Below are 18,935 nucleotides of genomic sequence, written 5' to 3'. Positions count from 1 at the left end.
TGGCACACTCTGGTAGTCGTTCGTCCTTGTTGATTGTCATGTCTCATCGTGTCTGTGTCATGTTTGTACCTGGGTCAGGTAGCTAGGGCTCACACGTCCGGATCTGTCACGTCTATAGATCCATACGGGCTGAGGTTTTCGTTTGTTAATTGATTGTTGTCCTCAATCTTCTCGCCCGTATACCATACGTCATACGTTGCATGTTCATTCACCACATCTATACGACTACCCACCACGGTCCGTGGGTACACTAGCCCTGAGTTTTCAGTTAATTACCTGCCTCTGCACTGCAGGTTACTCGGGCTCACTTACCATTTTACATGTTGGGTGGGGGGTCCGTGCGGCAGGTTCTTTTCACGCACAGTGGTCTTGACTTTTCTGCTCATGTTTCATTCTTAGTTAGGCAGGGGGTATTGTTGTTGTTCTCATTGTCTGGTTGTCTGTCATTTCTCTAGTATTGTGTTTCAGGTTGGGCCGTCTTGGCATTCATACCGATATCATCCATGCTTGCTATCACTTCCTTCAGCCCGGCCGTTGTTAGGGGCTAGTGGATTGGTGCTGATGTCATTTCACCACGGGGCTCACCCTTGGATCAGAAGCAGTCGAAAACATTTTCCTTCAGTTGATGTCCTGTTGTGTTGAAGCCCTGGTTACTGCCCAGGGACGTATAGTCTCTCTCAGGGTGTTTGTTAAGCCACGTCCACGTGACGGTCCTTGGGGGGTAGGTTGGGCAGACGTCACAATGGTTTTGGATTCCACTCTTGGCTCTGATCTTGTTTGAACTTATTGCCTGGAGTCCCACTTAGGGACATCAGTCCAGTCGTCTTTTCCGATCCCCAGCTTGTTCCAAATAGGGGGGGCTTGGGTATGTCAGTTGCATGCCATGGGGACTGTTTCCCTGAGAGGGGGTTTGGCCCTCCTTGGTTCAGGATTCTGTCCCAGCTGTTGGGTTCAGGCTGTAGCATGACCCGATCTTATCCGGTGGGACCTGGGTCCTGCGCCCGGTATGGTTTTTCCAGGTTGACAGTATTATTGCCATGGGCATGGGCCTTGTCCACTTACTCCGTCACATCCATCAGGTTTCTAGCTATTAGCACTCCTGTTAGTGGTCTTTTTGCCACTCACCCTCTTGGGGGGGTATGTCTCTGGGCTATTTCACTGGTGTTCATTGGGGTATTTTGCGATCTTTTGCAGGGGGTTCCTCGGGCCAGACCTTGTTCCTTTCCCCTCTCGTATCCTCTCATTTCACAAGCAGTTCATTCTTGAGTCTGGGTGTCGCGGGCATCCGGCTCAATTCAATCTTTCAGGGGATGTTCAGTTGGGTTTAGGGTAGTGTCACAGGTTCGATAGGGGGTTCCGTCTCATCGCCAAGTCAGGAGTCATTGTGATCTTTTGCCATGGCAAACACTTTCCAGTTACTTACTGGATGCGTACTGCTGCCGTCCGGGAGCACACCTTTATCCTTGATGGTTCATTACCTTCCCTTCTTCACCTAAATTTTGTGTCTTTTTGCCCTCTTCTCAGGCATACTGACCAGCTAGGCCAAGGCACACCTCAGGCCTTGGTTCTTAGGAGTATCGCATTTCCCGCTTGAAGACTCTGACTACAAGTTGTAAGGCTGGCCGCAGGCCAGCCTGTATTTGTAGGAGGAGCCTGAGAGGGCTATTTAAACCTCCTCCTCTGTCAGGGCCAGTGTCGGTAGGTTTTCTGGGTTCCCACCCACCCGTTCCCCACTTTCATACATTCTCATAGTATTTTGTTCTTATTCTTACATTCAGGGTATGCCCTCTTCTCAGGCATACTGACCAGCTAGGCCAAGGCACACCTCAGGCCTTGGTTCTTAGGAGTATCGCATTTCCCGCTTGAAGACTCTGACTACAAATGGACAATTAGTACAATACGAAAGTACATTTGTTTTCAGCCAAACGCTGCAGAGCATTAATGGCGTAAGGATAGTGAACAAAGTATGTATGAAGTGTCATATAACAGTCATATGATAGCCGAGCCGTGGCAAGACTATTCATCACAAGGCCCCTCCCATGGTAAAGTATCCAAGTATTCTGTTATATAGTCTATACTAAGAGGAGGATCAGATATTGTCTTCTCCCACACTTCATACGTGCTGTTAACTTTCTCCTGTCTAAATTGGCCCCAGTATGTGCATGTATGTATGTGAGTTGGGGACCTTTTTAGATTGTAAGCTCCTTGAGGGCAGAGACTAATGTGAATGTACAATATACACTATATTACCAAAAGTATTGGGGTGCCTACTATTACACGCACATGAACTTTAAAATGTTTGTTAAACCAAAAAAAAATAGATATCCTGGTCTCTTAAAGCAGATTAAACAGCACAGCACTTGTGCTGTTAATCTGCCCCTCTCTAAACTGTAAAAAACCTGACTGAACCTGCCACTTCCTTTATCTCCCTCTCTGTACTGACCACGATAATCGGGCTGCTGATACCTGACCACCGTGGTCAGAGTACGTCCGCCCCCCCGCCGCTATTAGTAGAAATCAAAAACTTACAATGGTCCCTGCCAGCCCCTCTGATACTCAGGCATACCACACTATATATGTCTTTTCAAAAAACGTGGATTGTAAATACCTATTTAGAGCGATCTTCTAGCCTGTCACATGACTTACGGCCGCTTTACATCTCCGAGACCAGGCTTCTGCAGGGAGGGGCTGAGCGGCCACATGACCTCCCTTGCTGATGTCAGAGGGAGATCTTGGCCCCTCCTACAGAAGACATGTATTGGAGCTGTAAAGTGGCTGCAAGTCATGTGACCAGCCTGAAGATCATTATAAATGAGGCTTGTAAATAATTATTTTTAGAAATGACATATACAGTGCCTTGCGAAAGTATTCGGCCCCCTTGAACTTTTCAACCTTTTGCCACATTTCAGGCTTCAAACATAAAGATATAAAATTTTAATTTTTTGTGAAGAATCACCAACAAGTGGGACACAATTGTGAAGTGGAACGAAATCTATTGGATATTTTAAACTTTTTTAGCAAATAAAAAACTGAAAAGTGGTGCGCGCAAAATTATTCGGCCCTTTTACTTTCAGTGCAGCAAACTCACTCCAGAAGTTCAGCGAGGATCTCTGAATGATCCAATGTTGTCCTAAATGACTGATGGTGATAAATAGAATCTACCTGTGTGTAATCAAGTCTCTGTATAAATGCACCTGCTCTGTGATAGTCTCAGGGTTCTGTTGAAAGCGCAGGGAGCATCATGAAGACCAAGGAACACACCAGGCAGGTCCGTAATACTGTTGTGGAGAAGATTAAAGCCGGATTTGGATACAAAAAGATTTCCCAAGCTTTAAACATCCCAAGGAGCACTGTGCAAGCGATCATTTTGAAATGGAAGGAGTATCAGACCGCTGCAAATCTACCAAGACCTGTCCGTCCCTCTAAACTTTCAGCTCAGACAAGGAGAAGACTGATCAGCGATGCAGCCAAGAGGCCCATGATCACTCTGGATGAACTGCAGAGAACTACAGCTGAGGTGGGAGAGTCTGTCCATAGGACAACAATCAGTCGTACACTGCACAAATCTGGCCTTTATGGAAGAGTGGCAAGAAGAAAGCCATTTCTCAAAGATATCCATAAAAAATCTCATCTAAAGTTTGACACAAGCCACCTGGGAGACACACCAAACATGTGGAAGAAGGTGCTCTGGTCAGTTGAAACCAGAATCAAACTTTTTACCCACAATGCAAAACGATATGTTTGGCGTAAAAGCAACACAACTCATCACCCTCAACACACCATCCCCACTGTCAAACATGGTGGTGGCAGCATCGTGGTTTGGGCCTGCTTTTCTTCAGCAGGGACAGGGAAGATGGTTAAAATTGAGGGGAAGATGGATGCAGCCAAATACAGGACCATTCTGGATGAAAACCTGTTGGAGTCTGCAAAAGACCTGAAACTGGGACGGATATTTATCTTCCAACAAGACAATGATCCCAAACATACAGCAAAATCTACAAAGGAATGGTTCACAAATAAACGTATCTAGGTGTTAGAATGGCCAAGTCAAAGTCCAGACCTGAATCCAATCGAGAATCTGTGGAAAGAGCTGAAAACTGCTGTTCACAAACGCTCTCCATCCAACCTCACTGAGCTCGAGCTGTTTTGCAAGGAAGAATGGGCAAGAATTTCAGTCTCTCGATGTGCAAAACTGATAGAGACATACCCCAAGCGACTTGCAGCTGTAATCGTAGCAAAAGTTGGCTCTACAAAGTATTAACGCAAGGGGGATGAATAATTTTGCAAGCCCCACTTTAAAAAATTTTATTAGTTAAAAAAATTTCAAAAATCCAATAGACTTCGTTCCACTTCACAATTGTGTCCCACTTGTTGGTGATTCTTTACAAAAAATAAAAGTTTTATATCTTTATGTTTGAAGCCTGAAATGTGGCAAAAGGTTGAAAAGTTCAAGGGGGCCGAATACTTTCGCAAGCCACTGTACAGTGTGATATGCCTGAGTGTAATAGAGGGGCTGGCAGTGAATTCTACTTGTGCCTTAACAAACGCTTTAATGGCATCCCAGTCTAAATCTGTGAGGTTCAATATTGAAGTGGCCCACCCTTTGCAGCTATAACTCGTCTGGGATGGTTGTCCACAAGGTTTAGGAGTGTGTCTATGGGAATGTTTGACCATTCTTCCAGAAGCGCATTTGCATAGTCGGGCACTAATGTGGACAAAAATAAATGCCTGGCTCGCAGTCTCCGCTTTAATTCATCCCAAAGGTGTTCTACCGTGTTGAGGTCAGAACTCCTGTGTAGGCCAGTCAAGTTCCTCCACCCCAAACTCGCTCATCCATGTCTTTATGGACCTTGCCTTGTGCAACGGTGCGGAGTCATGTTGAAACAGAAAGAGGCCATCCCAAAACTGTTCCCACAAAGTCGGGAGCATGAAATTGTCCAAAATGTCGTTGTATGCCGACGCCTTAAGTTCCCTTCCCTGGAACTAAGGGGTCAAGTCCAGCCCCTGGAAAAACAACCCCACAGCATAATCTCCACCAAATGAATTGGACTACTGCACAAAGCAAGGTCCATAAAGACATGGGTGAATGGGTTTGGGTTGGAGGAACTTCACTGGCCTGCGCAGAGTCCTGACCTCAACCCAATAGAACACCTTTGGGATTAATTTGGGCGGAGACTGCGACACATCAGTGTCTGACCTCGCAAATGCCTTTCTGGAAGAATGGTCAAACATTCCCATAGACACACTCCTAAACCTTGTAGACGGCCTTCCCAGAAGAGTTGAAGCTGTTATAGCTGCAAAGGGTGGGACGACTCAATATTGAACCATATGGACTAAGAGTGAGTGAGTGTGTGTGTGAAGGCAGGCATATACTTTTGGAACTATAGTGTGTACGTAAAGCTCTGCATAAATAGTTGGTGCTATATACTGTATGTACCTGAAATAAATAAATAGATATTGCGTATTTCAGTTTTGGGCCTGATATGTGATAGACCAAGACAACAATTTATCTAGTATTAAAGTAATTGTAAATGTGAAAAAAAAGTTATATCTACCTGTTTTGCACAGAGGAACTCCAATCCTCCTCTTCTCGGGTCCCCCGCTGGTGCTCTCTGCTCCTCCTCCTCCTTCTCTGTGTGCCACCATAGGAAAGCTGCTTCCTATGGCGATACACATGCTTGCTCTGTGTGTCTATTCACACAGTGTGGCTCGGCCCTGCCCCCTGCATCACTGGATTTAATTGACAGTAGAAGGTACCAATGGATCCTGCTGCTCTCACTGAGCCCGTTGAGGGGAGAGCGAGAATGAGCAGTGCTGCCGGATTGAGATCAGGCTCAGTAAGAATTTGGGAAGGCTGAGGGGGGGACGGCTGAAAATAGAAAGTTTTTTTTTTTACTTTCACCTTCCTGTCGGTATTTCCGAGTGTGGCTCGGGGGTTAAATTTCAGTACCATTAGCGGTAATCCCGAGCCACACTCTGGATTGCATTTCAGAATCCCAGTACAGCGTACTTACCTTGTCACCAGGATCCTGCGATGTCCCTCTCCCAGATCCTCCTCTCGAGGCTATGTGTTCCGGTCTCTGCTCCCTGCGGGTGTTGCAACGCGTGGGGGCGGAGCCCGGCGGCAAACTCAAAGTGAACAACACATGCAATACATTTGTTATCTGTAAGACTGTATCAAATCATTTCACCTCACTTTTGTCCGTAGTGCTTTGTCTAGTGCCCTGCATATGTGTGTGTGTGTGTGTGTGTGTATGTGTGTATATATATATATATATATAACACAAATTACTGTTCTTTCTGCCTGGAAACTTGAGAATGTACACGGCATCCAAAAAGTGTCCCATTACGTCCAAAAGCGGTTTTAGACCAGCTAGAAAACAGTGATAGTAATTTAGAACACTTGCAGAATTGAGCGATAGTGATTCGTGGGGGAAATGTATTTTATCATTATATTTATTATTTTTATAGTTATTTTATAATATTATAATTTATGATTTTGTGTTTCAAACTTTATCATACCTGGGATGTCTACTAGACTCTTGTATGAACACATTTAAGTGGGTTATTCCTAAGAATTAAAGGCCTACAATATAAAACTCAAAATTTACATGCAAAAAAAACGTACCACTTTGAGATTCAAAAGTCTGACCTAATCATAAAGCCAGGGAGGTTAATGCAGAGAATGTAGTAAGGTAAAAAAAAAAAAAAAAACTTCAGCCTTTACAACCTCCTCCTTTAAGATGGTTCCCCATGATTTATCAAACTTGGCTGGACAACCCCGTTTGGTGTAGTCAAGTTTTCTCTTAGCACTAAATCGGTAACCGTATTTAACCCAGAATGGATAGTTTGGGGACAAAGGAGGATCCACCTCTGTGCAATGCGAGGATATGAAGTTTTTAGTGGTGTAAATAACAGGTCATTGGATTCCTCAGGGAGAGCGCTTTAGGGACAATGAAAGAATCAGAAACCGGATTAAAAAGGGATCATGCGGTTTGTGCATTCAGAGGAATTTGGCTAATACTCGTATAAACAAGACGGTATAGACATTTAGAAACAATGGTGAGATTGCAAACAGACTGGTGGTTGGAGGAGACAGATGACAGTATGGTACTGTTTTATAATGGGTAGGTAAGGCTTCTTTATTGCCAGAGGAGCAGATAAGAGCCGAGGGGAAGTGGAGGTATGAAATAATAAGGTCCAGAGAATAGGATAGGCATATTGGTTTGGCACGCCAATGGTTTGGCACGTATAAAGTATGATTGAATGGCACACATTGACATTGAGATCTACTTTAACCACTCTTGCCTTTGGCTTACAGTTATTGGATAAATGGCTTCCATGTTTTGTTTACAGGATATAATGTGACCGTACTGGTAAGGGACCCTGCTCGCTTGCCCGCTAATAAGACACCCACCCGAATCGTAGTGGGGGATGTGCTGAATAAAAATGACGTCAACAAAGCTGTAGAGGGACAGGATGCCGTGATAATTGTCCTGGGAACAAGAACCGACCTAGGTAAGGTTTACTACGCTCGAATTCCTTCTAACGTTATAATCTTTGTTTCATTAGTTCCATATCTTCATCTTTGGTATGCTCAGGGGCCATCGCTATACATATACCTTTTGACTTTTGAATAGATGTGGTACTAAGTCTCACCCACACCCAACATTTTAATGGTACAAAGTGATAAGAGCTTCTATTGGCCAAAAAAGGCTTCCACATTGGTATTTATTATATGTATTTTCTGGGATGGGTTCTAGTTCCTGTTCTAGGATTATTCAATGGAGTAGAGGCTTCCGAGGCCCACTGAAAAAGTGACCTCTGTACGTACAACTTTATTGTGCTTACAGATTTAGCTTTACATTGCAGGAAACAATGAACATGTTAAGCCGGCCATAGATCTCAGAAAGGTTCATCGGGGACTGACAAGAGATTTGATCCATGTATGATTGTACCCAAATTGTTCCATCAATCGAATTGGGCACAACCAACATGTTTTTGCATGCGATTATTGCCAGCGGCAATCCCTGCTAGCAATGATCGTCGTTATGTTTTCTCCTGGCAGATACGGCTCTCAGCAAAAATCCCTCACCTGGCCGAAGAACACAATAGCTCCACGGGAGGGATTCCTCCAACATTGGCTGTGTTGATGGGGAAATCAAGCTATTTTCTTTTCTGCAGCCCATGGTACTCAAGGGATTCATGCAATGCTAAATCATGTTCCATGTTACAAACGCCTCTAAGGATATCAACCCTATTGCACCCCACTCCACCTATATCCTAAAATATGACTTCCTGTTGTGGTGTGTTTTTTTTTTTTTTTTTATTTATTTTTTGTTTTTTTTGGATCAGGTCACGTAAAGCTAGGTTCACATCTATTTGTGTCATACAGCATGGTTCTGTAGCACCATGCAGTTTGGTGCGGTGTGTTTTTGGAAAAGTCATGGATCTTTTTTGTGTGTGCGTGCATTGAAATGAATGGGCTGCCTTGCACACGACGCTCAGGAATCCACCCACGCTCAGTCACATCTCTATGGTGTGAATCGAGACCAGGTCTAGGTGAGCTGTCTAATCTTTGCTAGATTGGGTTCATTCACATATAAGAATTCACTGTATATTAATTTTCTCTGTGGACTTATGCCCTGTACACACAGTCAGACTTTCCGACGGAAAATGTGCAATCGGAGCTTGTTGTTGGAAATTCCGACCATGTGTAGGCTCCATCGGACAATTTCCATTGGAATTTCCGTCGCACAAAATTTGAGATCTGGTTCTCAAATTTTCTGACAACAAAATCCGTTTGTGCAAATTCCGATTGCGTGTACACAATACCGGCGCACAAAGTGCCACGCATGCTTGGAATCAAGCAGAAGAGCCGCACTGACTATTGAACTTAATTTTTCTCGGATTGTCGTACGTACGTCACCACATTCTTGACGCTCGGAATTTCCGACCAACTTTGTGTGACCGTGTGTATGCAAGACAGGTTTGAGCCAACATCCATCGGAAAAAAAAAACATGGGATTTTGTTGTCGGAATGTCCGATCGTGTGTACAGGGCATAAGTAAAAAAAAAAAAAAAAAAAATTGCATGCATCTAAATAATTATCAATCTATTTGTGATTTTATTTTTAATTCTTCTAGGATACATCCCAAGGTTAAAATAAAGCTTGCACTCCCTTTTTAAAAGCGGTATGTTCTAGAAGAATGTGTGTAAAGGTCTTGTACCGGAATCTGAAAATTGCAAGGCAGTCCTGTCTTTCTAGGTTTTAGCCAGTCTGCCCACTAGTAGTGCTGATGGGAGTAAAGACTGAATTACAAACCACTTTGACCCCTTACAAACCACTTTGACCTACAGGTAAGCCTAGATTAAGGCTTACCTGTAGGTCTAAGAAATATCTCCTAAACCGAAAGACAGGCACCGCTGTAGACAGGGGCGCGCAGGCGCACTGAGCGCGCCGCTGTCAATGGCGATATGCCGCGAGTGGCGGCTCCCCTGCGCATGCTCGGGAGTGACGTCGAAGATGGATGCTGCGGACTACATGGGACAGCGGTGACTTCGCTGGCTCCTGTGTCAGGTAAGTGACACATAATGGACTACTATGCAATGCATAGTAGTCCATTATGCTTTACCTTTGTAGGGAATGAAAGAGGAAGTAAACCCATTAGGGTTTACTTCCTCTTTAACTCCCTCAGTTTGCCTGATTCTGCTACTTTTTAGACCTCATGCACAATGGCGTTATAAAAACGGCAGTAGTGTTCGCTGTAGAATGGGTTTTGCAGCATTTCTGCAGTACTGTTACAGTTTTTTATTTTTTTTTAAACAAAACTTTACTCCCATATGAGCCATATTAAAAAATTTTAATAAATTGTAGTTAGTATTTTGACTTCTAGGGACCTGTCGTTTCCTAATGGATGACATGAAAATTGGTGCAAATGCAATGTAACACAAAAAAATGCACCTGAAAATGCATGTTTAATATAAACAGATGTGTGTGCATTTTCAATGAAATTTGAGTTTTTATGTACAGTATGGTGTAAATGGACCCTAAAGCCTGGTACGCACGAGTTAATTGGACGAATGATGGTCAGGTTTCTCTTTTGTTTTTTGTTTTTTTATTTATTTATTTTGCATTCTATATCGAAACTGAAGAGGTTACCAAAAGTTAAGAAAATTCTCATACAACAAAATACAACTTTGGGAATGATGTAATGTATTTGTATTGTTTTTTCGGACGTACTGATTAAATTAAAATCATGCCATCTGGTATCGTACAAGAAAAATTTTCCTGTCTGTCCCTTCAGATAATTTCGGGCAAACTGTCGTAATCTGCTCTCGAAAGCTGTGTGCTAATGAGCAGGTTACTATACGATCGCTTCAAAATCTGTGTTTTTCATATATCTCTATAATAATAAAAAAATATAGATATAGATAGAGAGAGATATTTATATTGTAATATATATATATATATAATAATTTTTTTTTTTTTTTCTGATCATGTGTACTAGGCTTAAGGCTAGGTCCGCATCTATGGTATTTTTTATTTATTTATTTTTGTATGCATTTGCAGATCCACAGAAACATGCTATACAATCCATGTAACTACATTTCTTATGGGTTGGGTTCACATCTATGCAATTTCCTGCAATGTGTTTTTTTTTTTTTTTTTTTTTTTTTTTTTTTTTTGAAAGGTGTAGGGACTTCTTACACACAACAGTGTGCATTTTTGGCTCCATAGACTTTGATGGATTTGCATCAAAAAATGCATGAAAAACAAATGTACTTGTGGGTTTGGGGGGTCCCAAGAAAATCCCTTATTTGCAGAGAGTTTTGCCTATAGTTCTACTTTTAGAATTAATAGCATCGCCATGTGCCTGCAAAAGGGCTTAATTTTGTAAGGGAAAGGATGCAATTTTTGCACACGTTTCTGCAACACACAAACATACCTCCCAACATTTAGAGATGGGAATGAGGGACACCTACTAGCATGTAGGCATAGGTAGGCTAGTATGTAGGCATAGGACACGTCCCCTTCCACACACCCTTTAAAGGAGAATTAACCCCAAAAAGAAGATTCATTATATCCATGATTGATTTTTAAAATGTACAAATGCAGCAATTTAGAAATTGGATGAAAGGTTTAGCACTGGGAAACACTTTTTGAAAGATAAAAAGGGCATTTTATATACAACTATATAGATCAGACCAAAATGAGGGACACATGAGGGACAGTCCCTCGAAATCGGGGACAGTTGGGAGGTATGCACAAGTGTGAATGTTAACTTTTTTTTTTTTTTTTTTTTTTTTTTTATATAGATCTGTTTACTATTCAAAGAAGGTTGACATAAGGAAATGCAAAAACAGTGTTGTGGTTTAGGTTGGGCGTCATTACCCTGTGCTTCCACTAGGAGGAGCCATTGTTTAGTGTACTCTATTCCTTCTATCACGCCGGAGAACCATCTAATGCTTTTCCTATATTGTGTTTGCAGTTATATAATCTCACAGAAAAATAATCTTTTCTTCTGTGTGGAGAACTAATTTACAAAATCCAAGCTAGCTGCTTCCCCAGAATCTCTGTTTTATTGCGTCTAGCACCCTGGAGTTTAGGCAGGGTTGCTCCTAAATTTACTTGGCTAATTGTTTTTTATTCATGGTACTTTATATAGCGTTGTCAATTTACACCGGGCTTTACATATATACATTGTACATTCACACCAGTCCCTGCTCTCAGGGAGCTTACAATCTAAGGTCCCTAACACACATTCATACACACTAGGGCCAATTTAGGCAGGATCTGATTAACCTACCAGCATGTCTTTAGAATGGGAGGAAATCTGAGTACCCGGAGGAAACCCATGCAGGCACAGGGGGAACATCCAAACTCCAGGCAGATGGTGTCGTGGTTGGGATTCAAACCAGCGACCCTTTTTGCTGCTAGGTGAAAATGCTAACCACTACACCACTGTGCTGTGGATCAATTGATTTCACTCTAAGTCTGTAATCGCTGCACTTCTCTCTTTTGCCGCTAGGTGGCCGGGTACCTGGTGGCAGTAAATATGAGAAGGGCACTGCAAGGTTAGATTATGCATATATAGGGTATCCCAGCCAATGGGCAGGCTTTCTTAAATACGTTGGCCTGCTGGGAGAATCTATATGTATTTGGGTGGAGTCAGGTGAACAGTGTTCGGTTATACCTGGACGGCTGTCTGGGTGGACATGTGGTGTTTTGCCTGGGCTGCTAGGCCGGAGTTTGGGCCTATCCCGGGGGCATCTGGCTGCCAGGCTGTGGAAGGGCCTATCCAGAAGCTAAATAGCAGCGCAGGGTTTTGATTGCGGCTTGCAGTCCAACCAAAAGTGGCAGGTTCTGCCGGCCGTAGAGCCTGTTGTGGTCGGAGGTAGAGGGGAAGCGGTCGCCACTAGGGGCCCATCCGCCTTATTACCAGGGATCACAGTGAGTAGCTGAAGCAAGTACCAGAGCAGTAGTTTCACCAACCGGGGACGGTGAAGAATCAGGAAACTCCAGTGGGTGTTAAGCCAGGGACCCAGTCAGCGGAGGTGACTCTCTTGCAGAGAAGCTTTGTGTGTCAAGCCAGGGACTGAGCAGGCCAATGGGGTGAAGCTTGAGGAGTATCAGGAGTGCCAAGATAGGGAACCAGCAGAGAAGTGAGGGTGACACTTGAGGAAGATACTACTGTGAAGATTGGAAGAGCTCAAGGGATTCAGTGGCAGTGAATCATATAGTCTAGTGAGCGAGACTGGGAGCTTAGTGATCTGAAGAACTACAAGAAGTGATTGTAGTGGAAGTGAAGGAACTGTTACAACTTGTGTTAGAAACTGATAGACTGTTGCCATAGGAGACAGCATTCCTACACACGAAGACGTGGTGTCCTTGCTGAATGCCTTTCTCTGCATGGCTGTCTTCCTATTGAAGTCTCAGAATCTGCCAATTAATCTTGCAACTACCTAAGGGTGTCCTGGCCCAAACCCTCTCTCCCAAAGTTCTATTAAGAGAAAGAAAAATATCTTTTGCCTTCAAGAAGTGTCTAGCGCCCTATGACTTCAACTACTTTGCACCCACTATGCCTCACAACCCACCATATACGGAAGGAAGTCGGCTATCTTTGGCCCTGTAGGTTCTCATTAGACCGAAGGAGGCCTGGGACCTTGCTGCATGTGCTATTTTTTTTTTTTCCTGGTTCAGACCTTCTCAGCTATGACATAGGTGACCATACACAAGAATTACATTTCTAATCTCTGCACAGGTAACTGATACGTCTTATGAAGGTTTAGCTTATGTTGTCATTGCAGATACAAATCATACTTAGAAAAGTTTAACATAAATGAGGAGGATGCAGATGTGCCGGGAGTAAAGATGGCCAGAAAGTTAGAGGGGTTTTTAAACTAGATGGGGGTTGGGGGGTCTAGAGGTAGAGATAGTCTGTGCAGAACATAGTCCAGAGGGTAGTATTGGGGGCATTAGTGGTAGGTTGACTAAAGCACATAAACCCAAAGTAAGTATAGTAACAAGTCCTAGTTGCAATCTCGGAACACCCAATAAGAGGATAGTATGCGACCAAACTATGTGGCATGTACATCAATGCCAGGAGCCTGGCGGACAAGATGGGTGAACTAGAGATACTGTTGTACAAGGAGGATTTGGATTTTGTGGGAATTTCAGAGACTTGGTTCAATAGCACTCATGATTGGCTGGCAACTATTCAAGGGTATACCCTTTATCGCAGGGATAGAGAGGGTAAAAAAGGTGGAGGGGTATGCCTATATATCAATAATGTACAAGTGAATGTGAGAGATGACATCACTAAGGGAGCTAAGAAGGGGTGGAATCCTTATGGGTAGAGCTCCAAAGGGATGAAGCTAAGGGAGAAAATAATACTGGGAGTATGCTATAGGCGCCCTAACCTGAGGGAGGAGGGGGAGGTGGACCTCCTATCACAATTTGGATTAGCAGCAAGGATGGGAAGTGTTGTCATGATGGGGGATTTTAATTATCCAGACATAGACTGGGCAGAGGGAACCACACATTCATCTAAGGCTCGCCAGTTCCTAAATGTCTTGCAGGACAATTTCATGGATCAGATGGTAGGCGCACCAACTAGAAATAAAGCGTTACTAGATCTACTGATTACCAACAATACAGACCTTATCACAGATGTGGAAATACGGGGCACTTTAGGAAACAGCTATCAGGTCAATTGGCTTCGGCATAAATCACACAAATGGGAAACGTAAGGGAAATACAAAGACACTGAATCTCAAAAGAGCCAACTTCCCTAAACTACAGCAATAACTTTTCCGCAGGATATGGAATCCTTGCAAGAAGATCTGAACAAATGAATGGGATGGGCAACTACATGGCAAATGAGGTTTAATGTAGAAAATGTAAAATAATGCAATCTATACACGGGGGGAGAACCTCTGGAGGAATCTAGGATGGAAAATGACCTGGGGGTCCTAGTAGATTATAGGCTCAGCAATGCTGTCCAGTTCTGGGCGCCAGTCCTCAGGAAGGATGTACTGTAAATGGAGCGAGTACAAAGAAGGGCAACAAAACTAATAAAGGGTCTGAAGGACATTAGTTATGAAGAAAGGTTGCGAGCACTGAACTTATTCTCTCAGGAGAAGAGACACTTGAGAGGGGATATGATTTAATTTTACAAATACTGTACTGGTGACCCCACAATAGGGATAAAAAAAATTTGCGGAAGGGAGTTTAACAAGACTCGTGGCCACTTGTTAAAATGAGAAGAAAAGGGGTTTAACTTAAACTACGTAGAGGGTTCTTTACTGTAAGAGCGGCAAGGATGTGGAATTCCCTTCCACGGGCGGTGGTATCAGCGGGGAGCATCTAGACAGCCGCAACATACAGGGAAATTACAATGTAATACTGACATATAATCGCACACATAGGTTGGACTTGTGTCTTTTTTTCAACCTCCCCTACTATGTAACATTTCATAAACTTGTCATTAAAGGGCCGACCACCATGATGTCAGAAGGTACAAGGAATATTGTGGAGGCGATGAAGGCGCATGGAATACGGAAAGTGGTGGGCTGCATGTCTTGTGAGTAATAGATTTACTATTTTCTTCTGATAATATTCATCTGTTGACATTCTGGAATTAGAATACACAAAGTACAGATATGCCTTTGCAGTCCCAAGAAGTATGGGCGTTGTTATGAAAGATGCCCATAGACCTTAGAGAGCTTTTGGTTGTGTAGACTTGATCTGACCACCCTGAAGACAAGCCATCGCCGGAGCATTCGCTGTACTTATAGGGTGAGCTTAGCCGAGATTACATTAAAACTGGAGAGTACAAAATATGGGGCAGCCCTGCATAGAAACCAGTTGGCTTCCAAGTTTTTACTGCTTCATTTTCAAAGCTTAATTGAACAAGCTGATATTAAAATCTCATTGGCTATCATGCACAGCTGCACCACATTTTTCACACTACAGTTTTAGTGAATCCCCCCCCCCCCCATGGTGTCACTACAGAGCAGACAGGGTAGGGGAGTGGTAAGCCACATGGGCATGTTGGCAAGATATGTAGTATGTTTGTTTGTTTGCTCCATATATTGTCCTGCAAATATTCTATAGACATGAGATTGTCACCCCATCCAATGACTGTTATCCCATACACCAATCAACCATAACTTTATGACTACTGACAGGATAAGTGAATAACAATTACCTCATTACAATGGCATCTGAAAGTCGGTGGGATATATTGGGCAGCAAGTAAACATGTTGTCCATGAAGTTGATGTGCTGAAAGCAGAAAAAAATTATCAGTTTGTTGTGTATGGGGTTGTATAATTGCAAACCAGTCAGGGTGCCCATGTTGATCACAGCCAAAAGTGCCTACAATGGGCACATGAGCATCAGAATTGGACCACGGAGCAATGGAAAAGGTGGTCTGGTCTGAATCAAATTTTCTTTCACATCATGTGGATGGTCAGGTCTATGTGCATTGCTTACCTTACATCTGTGGCACCAAGATTCAGTATGGAAAGAAGGCAAGCCAGGGGAGGCAGTGTGATGCTTTGGCCAATGTTCTAATGGGAAACCTTGGGTCCTGCCCTTTGTGGATGTTACTTGATATGTACCACCTACCTAAACATTGTTGGTGACCAAGTACACCCCTTCATGGAAACGGTGTTCTATTCTCTGATGGCAGTGACACTCTCAGCAGAATAATGTGCCCTGCCACACTGCAAAAACGGTTCAAGAATGGTTTGAGGAATACAATATTGAGTTTGAGGTGTTGACTTGGGCTCCAAATACTCCAGATCTCAATCCAATCGAGCATTTGTGGAATGTACTGGAAAAAAATAAAGTCTGATACATAGAGACCCCACCTTGCAACTTAAAGAGGAAGTAAACCCTGATGAGTTTACTTCCTCTTTCATTCCCTGCAAAGGTAAAGCATAATGGACTACTATGCATCGCATAGTAGTCCATTATGTGTCACTTACCTGACACAGGAGCCAGCGAAGTCACCGCTGTCCCCTGTAGTCCGGCGCATCCATCTTCTCGGTGGGTCTCGCTGCTCCGCCGCTGTCATTCGGTGAAGCTGCGATGACGTCACTCCCGCGCATGCGCACGGGAGCCGCCACTCGCAGCATATCGCCTTTGACAGCGGCGCTCTCAGTGCGCCTGCGCGCTGCGCCGTAGACAGCGGTGCCTGTCTTTCGGCAAATAGCTCCTAAACCGTGTAGGTTTAGGAGATATTTCTTGGACCTACAGGTAAGCCTTAATCTAGGCTTACCTGTAGGTCAAAGTTGGTTGTAAGGGTTTACAACCACTTTAAAGGATCTACTACTAATGGCTTGTTAGATACCACAGCATTCCTTCAGAGGTCTTGTGATTACCATGCCTCAGTGGCTCAGGGCTGTTTTTGGCAGCAAAGGTAAGACCTACTAAATAATTAGTTGGGTGGTCCTAAATTTATGACAGATCAGTGTAAATTATCCTGAAGAGGTTTCATAGACATGAGATTGTCACTCATTCTGATGACTGTTATTCCCATACATTGTCCTGCAGAGGTTTCGTAGAAATTAGATTGTTGCCTCATCCAGTGGCTGTTATCCCATGTCTGTGCATAGCATAAGACAAAGAAGAAAGTGGGCAAGCCATCAATCAGTTTATATTTCATACTTATGGCCCCCCCCCCCCCCCCCAAAAAAAAAAGAAAAAACTGGATCTAAACTAGTAGTGTCCCATAGTTGGGGTGCTCCTGCTCTATATGGCAATGGTTATGGTTTACCCATCAGAACAGTCATGTGGGGCAATTACAGGTCTTGTAATCCACATTTGTCAATTAGATGACGTCACCACACAATTGAATTCTATCCCATCTTCAGTCTACCATGAATGCTGTTGGCAGCCTCATCTACATTTCCAAATGCTTAGTGTCTACCACCCCACTCTGCCAATCCCTCGTCTGGCTTTCACTTGCCCAGTGAATATAGTTCAAAATACTAACAACAACATACAAAGCCATCCATAACTATGTCCAAAGCTTCATTTTCAACTTTGTCTCAAAGTATCACCCCAACATTCTGCTTTGTTCTTTCCAAGACCTTCTGCTCTCTAGCTCCCTTGTAACATCCTTCCTTGCTTGCCTCCATGACTTCCCCAGAGCATCCTCCATCCTCTGAATTTTCCTACCCCATTCTGCCTGGCTATCTCCTCCTCTGTCCACCTTTTTTTAGGTGATCCCTGAAAACTCATCTTTTCAAAGAGTCTTTCCCGTATTCACCCAACAACTGAACGTTTACTTTCTCATTCTCTAGCAACTAATCCCCACAAAAGGGGAGATTTACTAAAACTGGTGCACTCAGAATCTGATGCAGCTGTGCATGGCAGCCAATCAGCTTCTAACTTCAGCTTGTTCAATTAAGCTTTGACAATAAAACCTGGAAGTTGATTGGTTTCTATGCAGAGCTGCACCAGATTGTGCGCTCTCCAGTTTTTTTTTCGTAAATCTCCCCCTGTCTTATGTATCACTTGTCCTTCCATTTTAGATTGTAAGCTCCCATGAGCAGGGCCCCCCAACCCACCTTGCTTTTGAATTGTATTGTAACTTTATACTGTCTCCTTTTATTTTGAAAAGCGCTGTATGAACTGTTGGTCCTATAAAATTCTATATGATGAGAATATTTGGATGTTAAGGCGCACACATCTGCTTTCATCCACCTTCGTTTAAATCTTTGAGGCTCAATTTCCAGTTTTTATTCTGACTGTTCTGTTGCACTGAAAGGGGTACACCACATCCCAAGAGGCCCCCATTAGGACATTTCTATATTCAAGAAAATGTTCTTTGTATCTAGAACGAAGAATGAACACTTGTGTTTTCCTGTATTAGCGGAATGCTCCCTGGTGCTGGAGGCAGAAGGTGCTGAGCCACATGGATCAATATACTCCAACACTAATGCAGACACTCTAGATAGGATGCAGGTTGCGGCTTCTGTCTGCGGATAAGATGCAGCCCTTATTCTTCTCACAACTATGTCGCCCCCTCTAAGCAGAATTGAAATGATTTTTTATATATATATATATATATATATATATATATATATATATATATATATATATATATATATATATATATATATATATAATTTTTTTTTTTTTTTTTTTTTTTAAGCAGCAATTTGTACATTTCACATTAGTCTAGTCTATGCGCCCAAAATTCACATAGACAATGGTCTGGACTTTTACAGTCATTTCAAAAAGCAACATCCTGCATTTGACACTTATATAATTTGTAAGGACACCCCCTGGCTGACCAGTGCCAAGAAGAAATGATGGTTTTGGGTCTGGTACTAGTGTGCATGCTTCTTCACTGATCATTAAGAGGTTGCCACCTACTGTGGCGTTCTTAGTTTAGAGCAGCGATCCCCAAACTGCGG

General features: G+C 43.2%; 1 protein-coding gene and 1 long non-coding RNA gene across 2 annotated transcripts in view; one reads left to right on the top strand and one right to left on the bottom strand.

Annotated features, from left to right (window-relative positions):
• The window catches only part of BLVRB (biliverdin reductase B), a 36,066-nt gene that overhangs the window by 3,020 nt on the left and 14,111 nt on the right, over positions 1-18,935 (top strand). The window contains exons 2-3 of the mRNA XM_077482435.1: positions 7,357-7,518; positions 14,997-15,086. Coding sequence (XP_077338561.1) covers positions 7,357-7,518; positions 14,997-15,086 — 252 coding nt within the window. The remainder of the gene's footprint in view (positions 1-7,356; positions 7,519-14,996; positions 15,087-18,935) is intronic.
• The window catches only part of LOC143983127 (uncharacterized), a 71,151-nt gene continuing 67,928 nt past the window's right edge, over positions 15,713-18,935 (bottom strand). Inside the window, exon 2 of the long non-coding RNA XR_013274577.1 lies at positions 15,713-15,789. This is a non-coding gene — a long non-coding RNA (uncharacterized LOC143983127). The remainder of the gene's footprint in view (positions 15,790-18,935) is intronic.

The sequence above is a fragment of the Lithobates pipiens genome, unplaced genomic scaffold (assembly GCF_037356315.1).
Source record: "Lithobates pipiens isolate NorthernLeopardFrog02 unplaced genomic scaffold, aLitPip1_a1.2 Scaffold_1, whole genome shotgun sequence".
Classification (NCBI taxonomy): Eukaryota; Metazoa; Chordata; class Amphibia; order Anura; family Ranidae; genus Lithobates; species Lithobates pipiens.
Note: the sequence above shows the minus strand (reverse complement) of the source record. Positions and strands in the feature narration are given on the sequence as shown.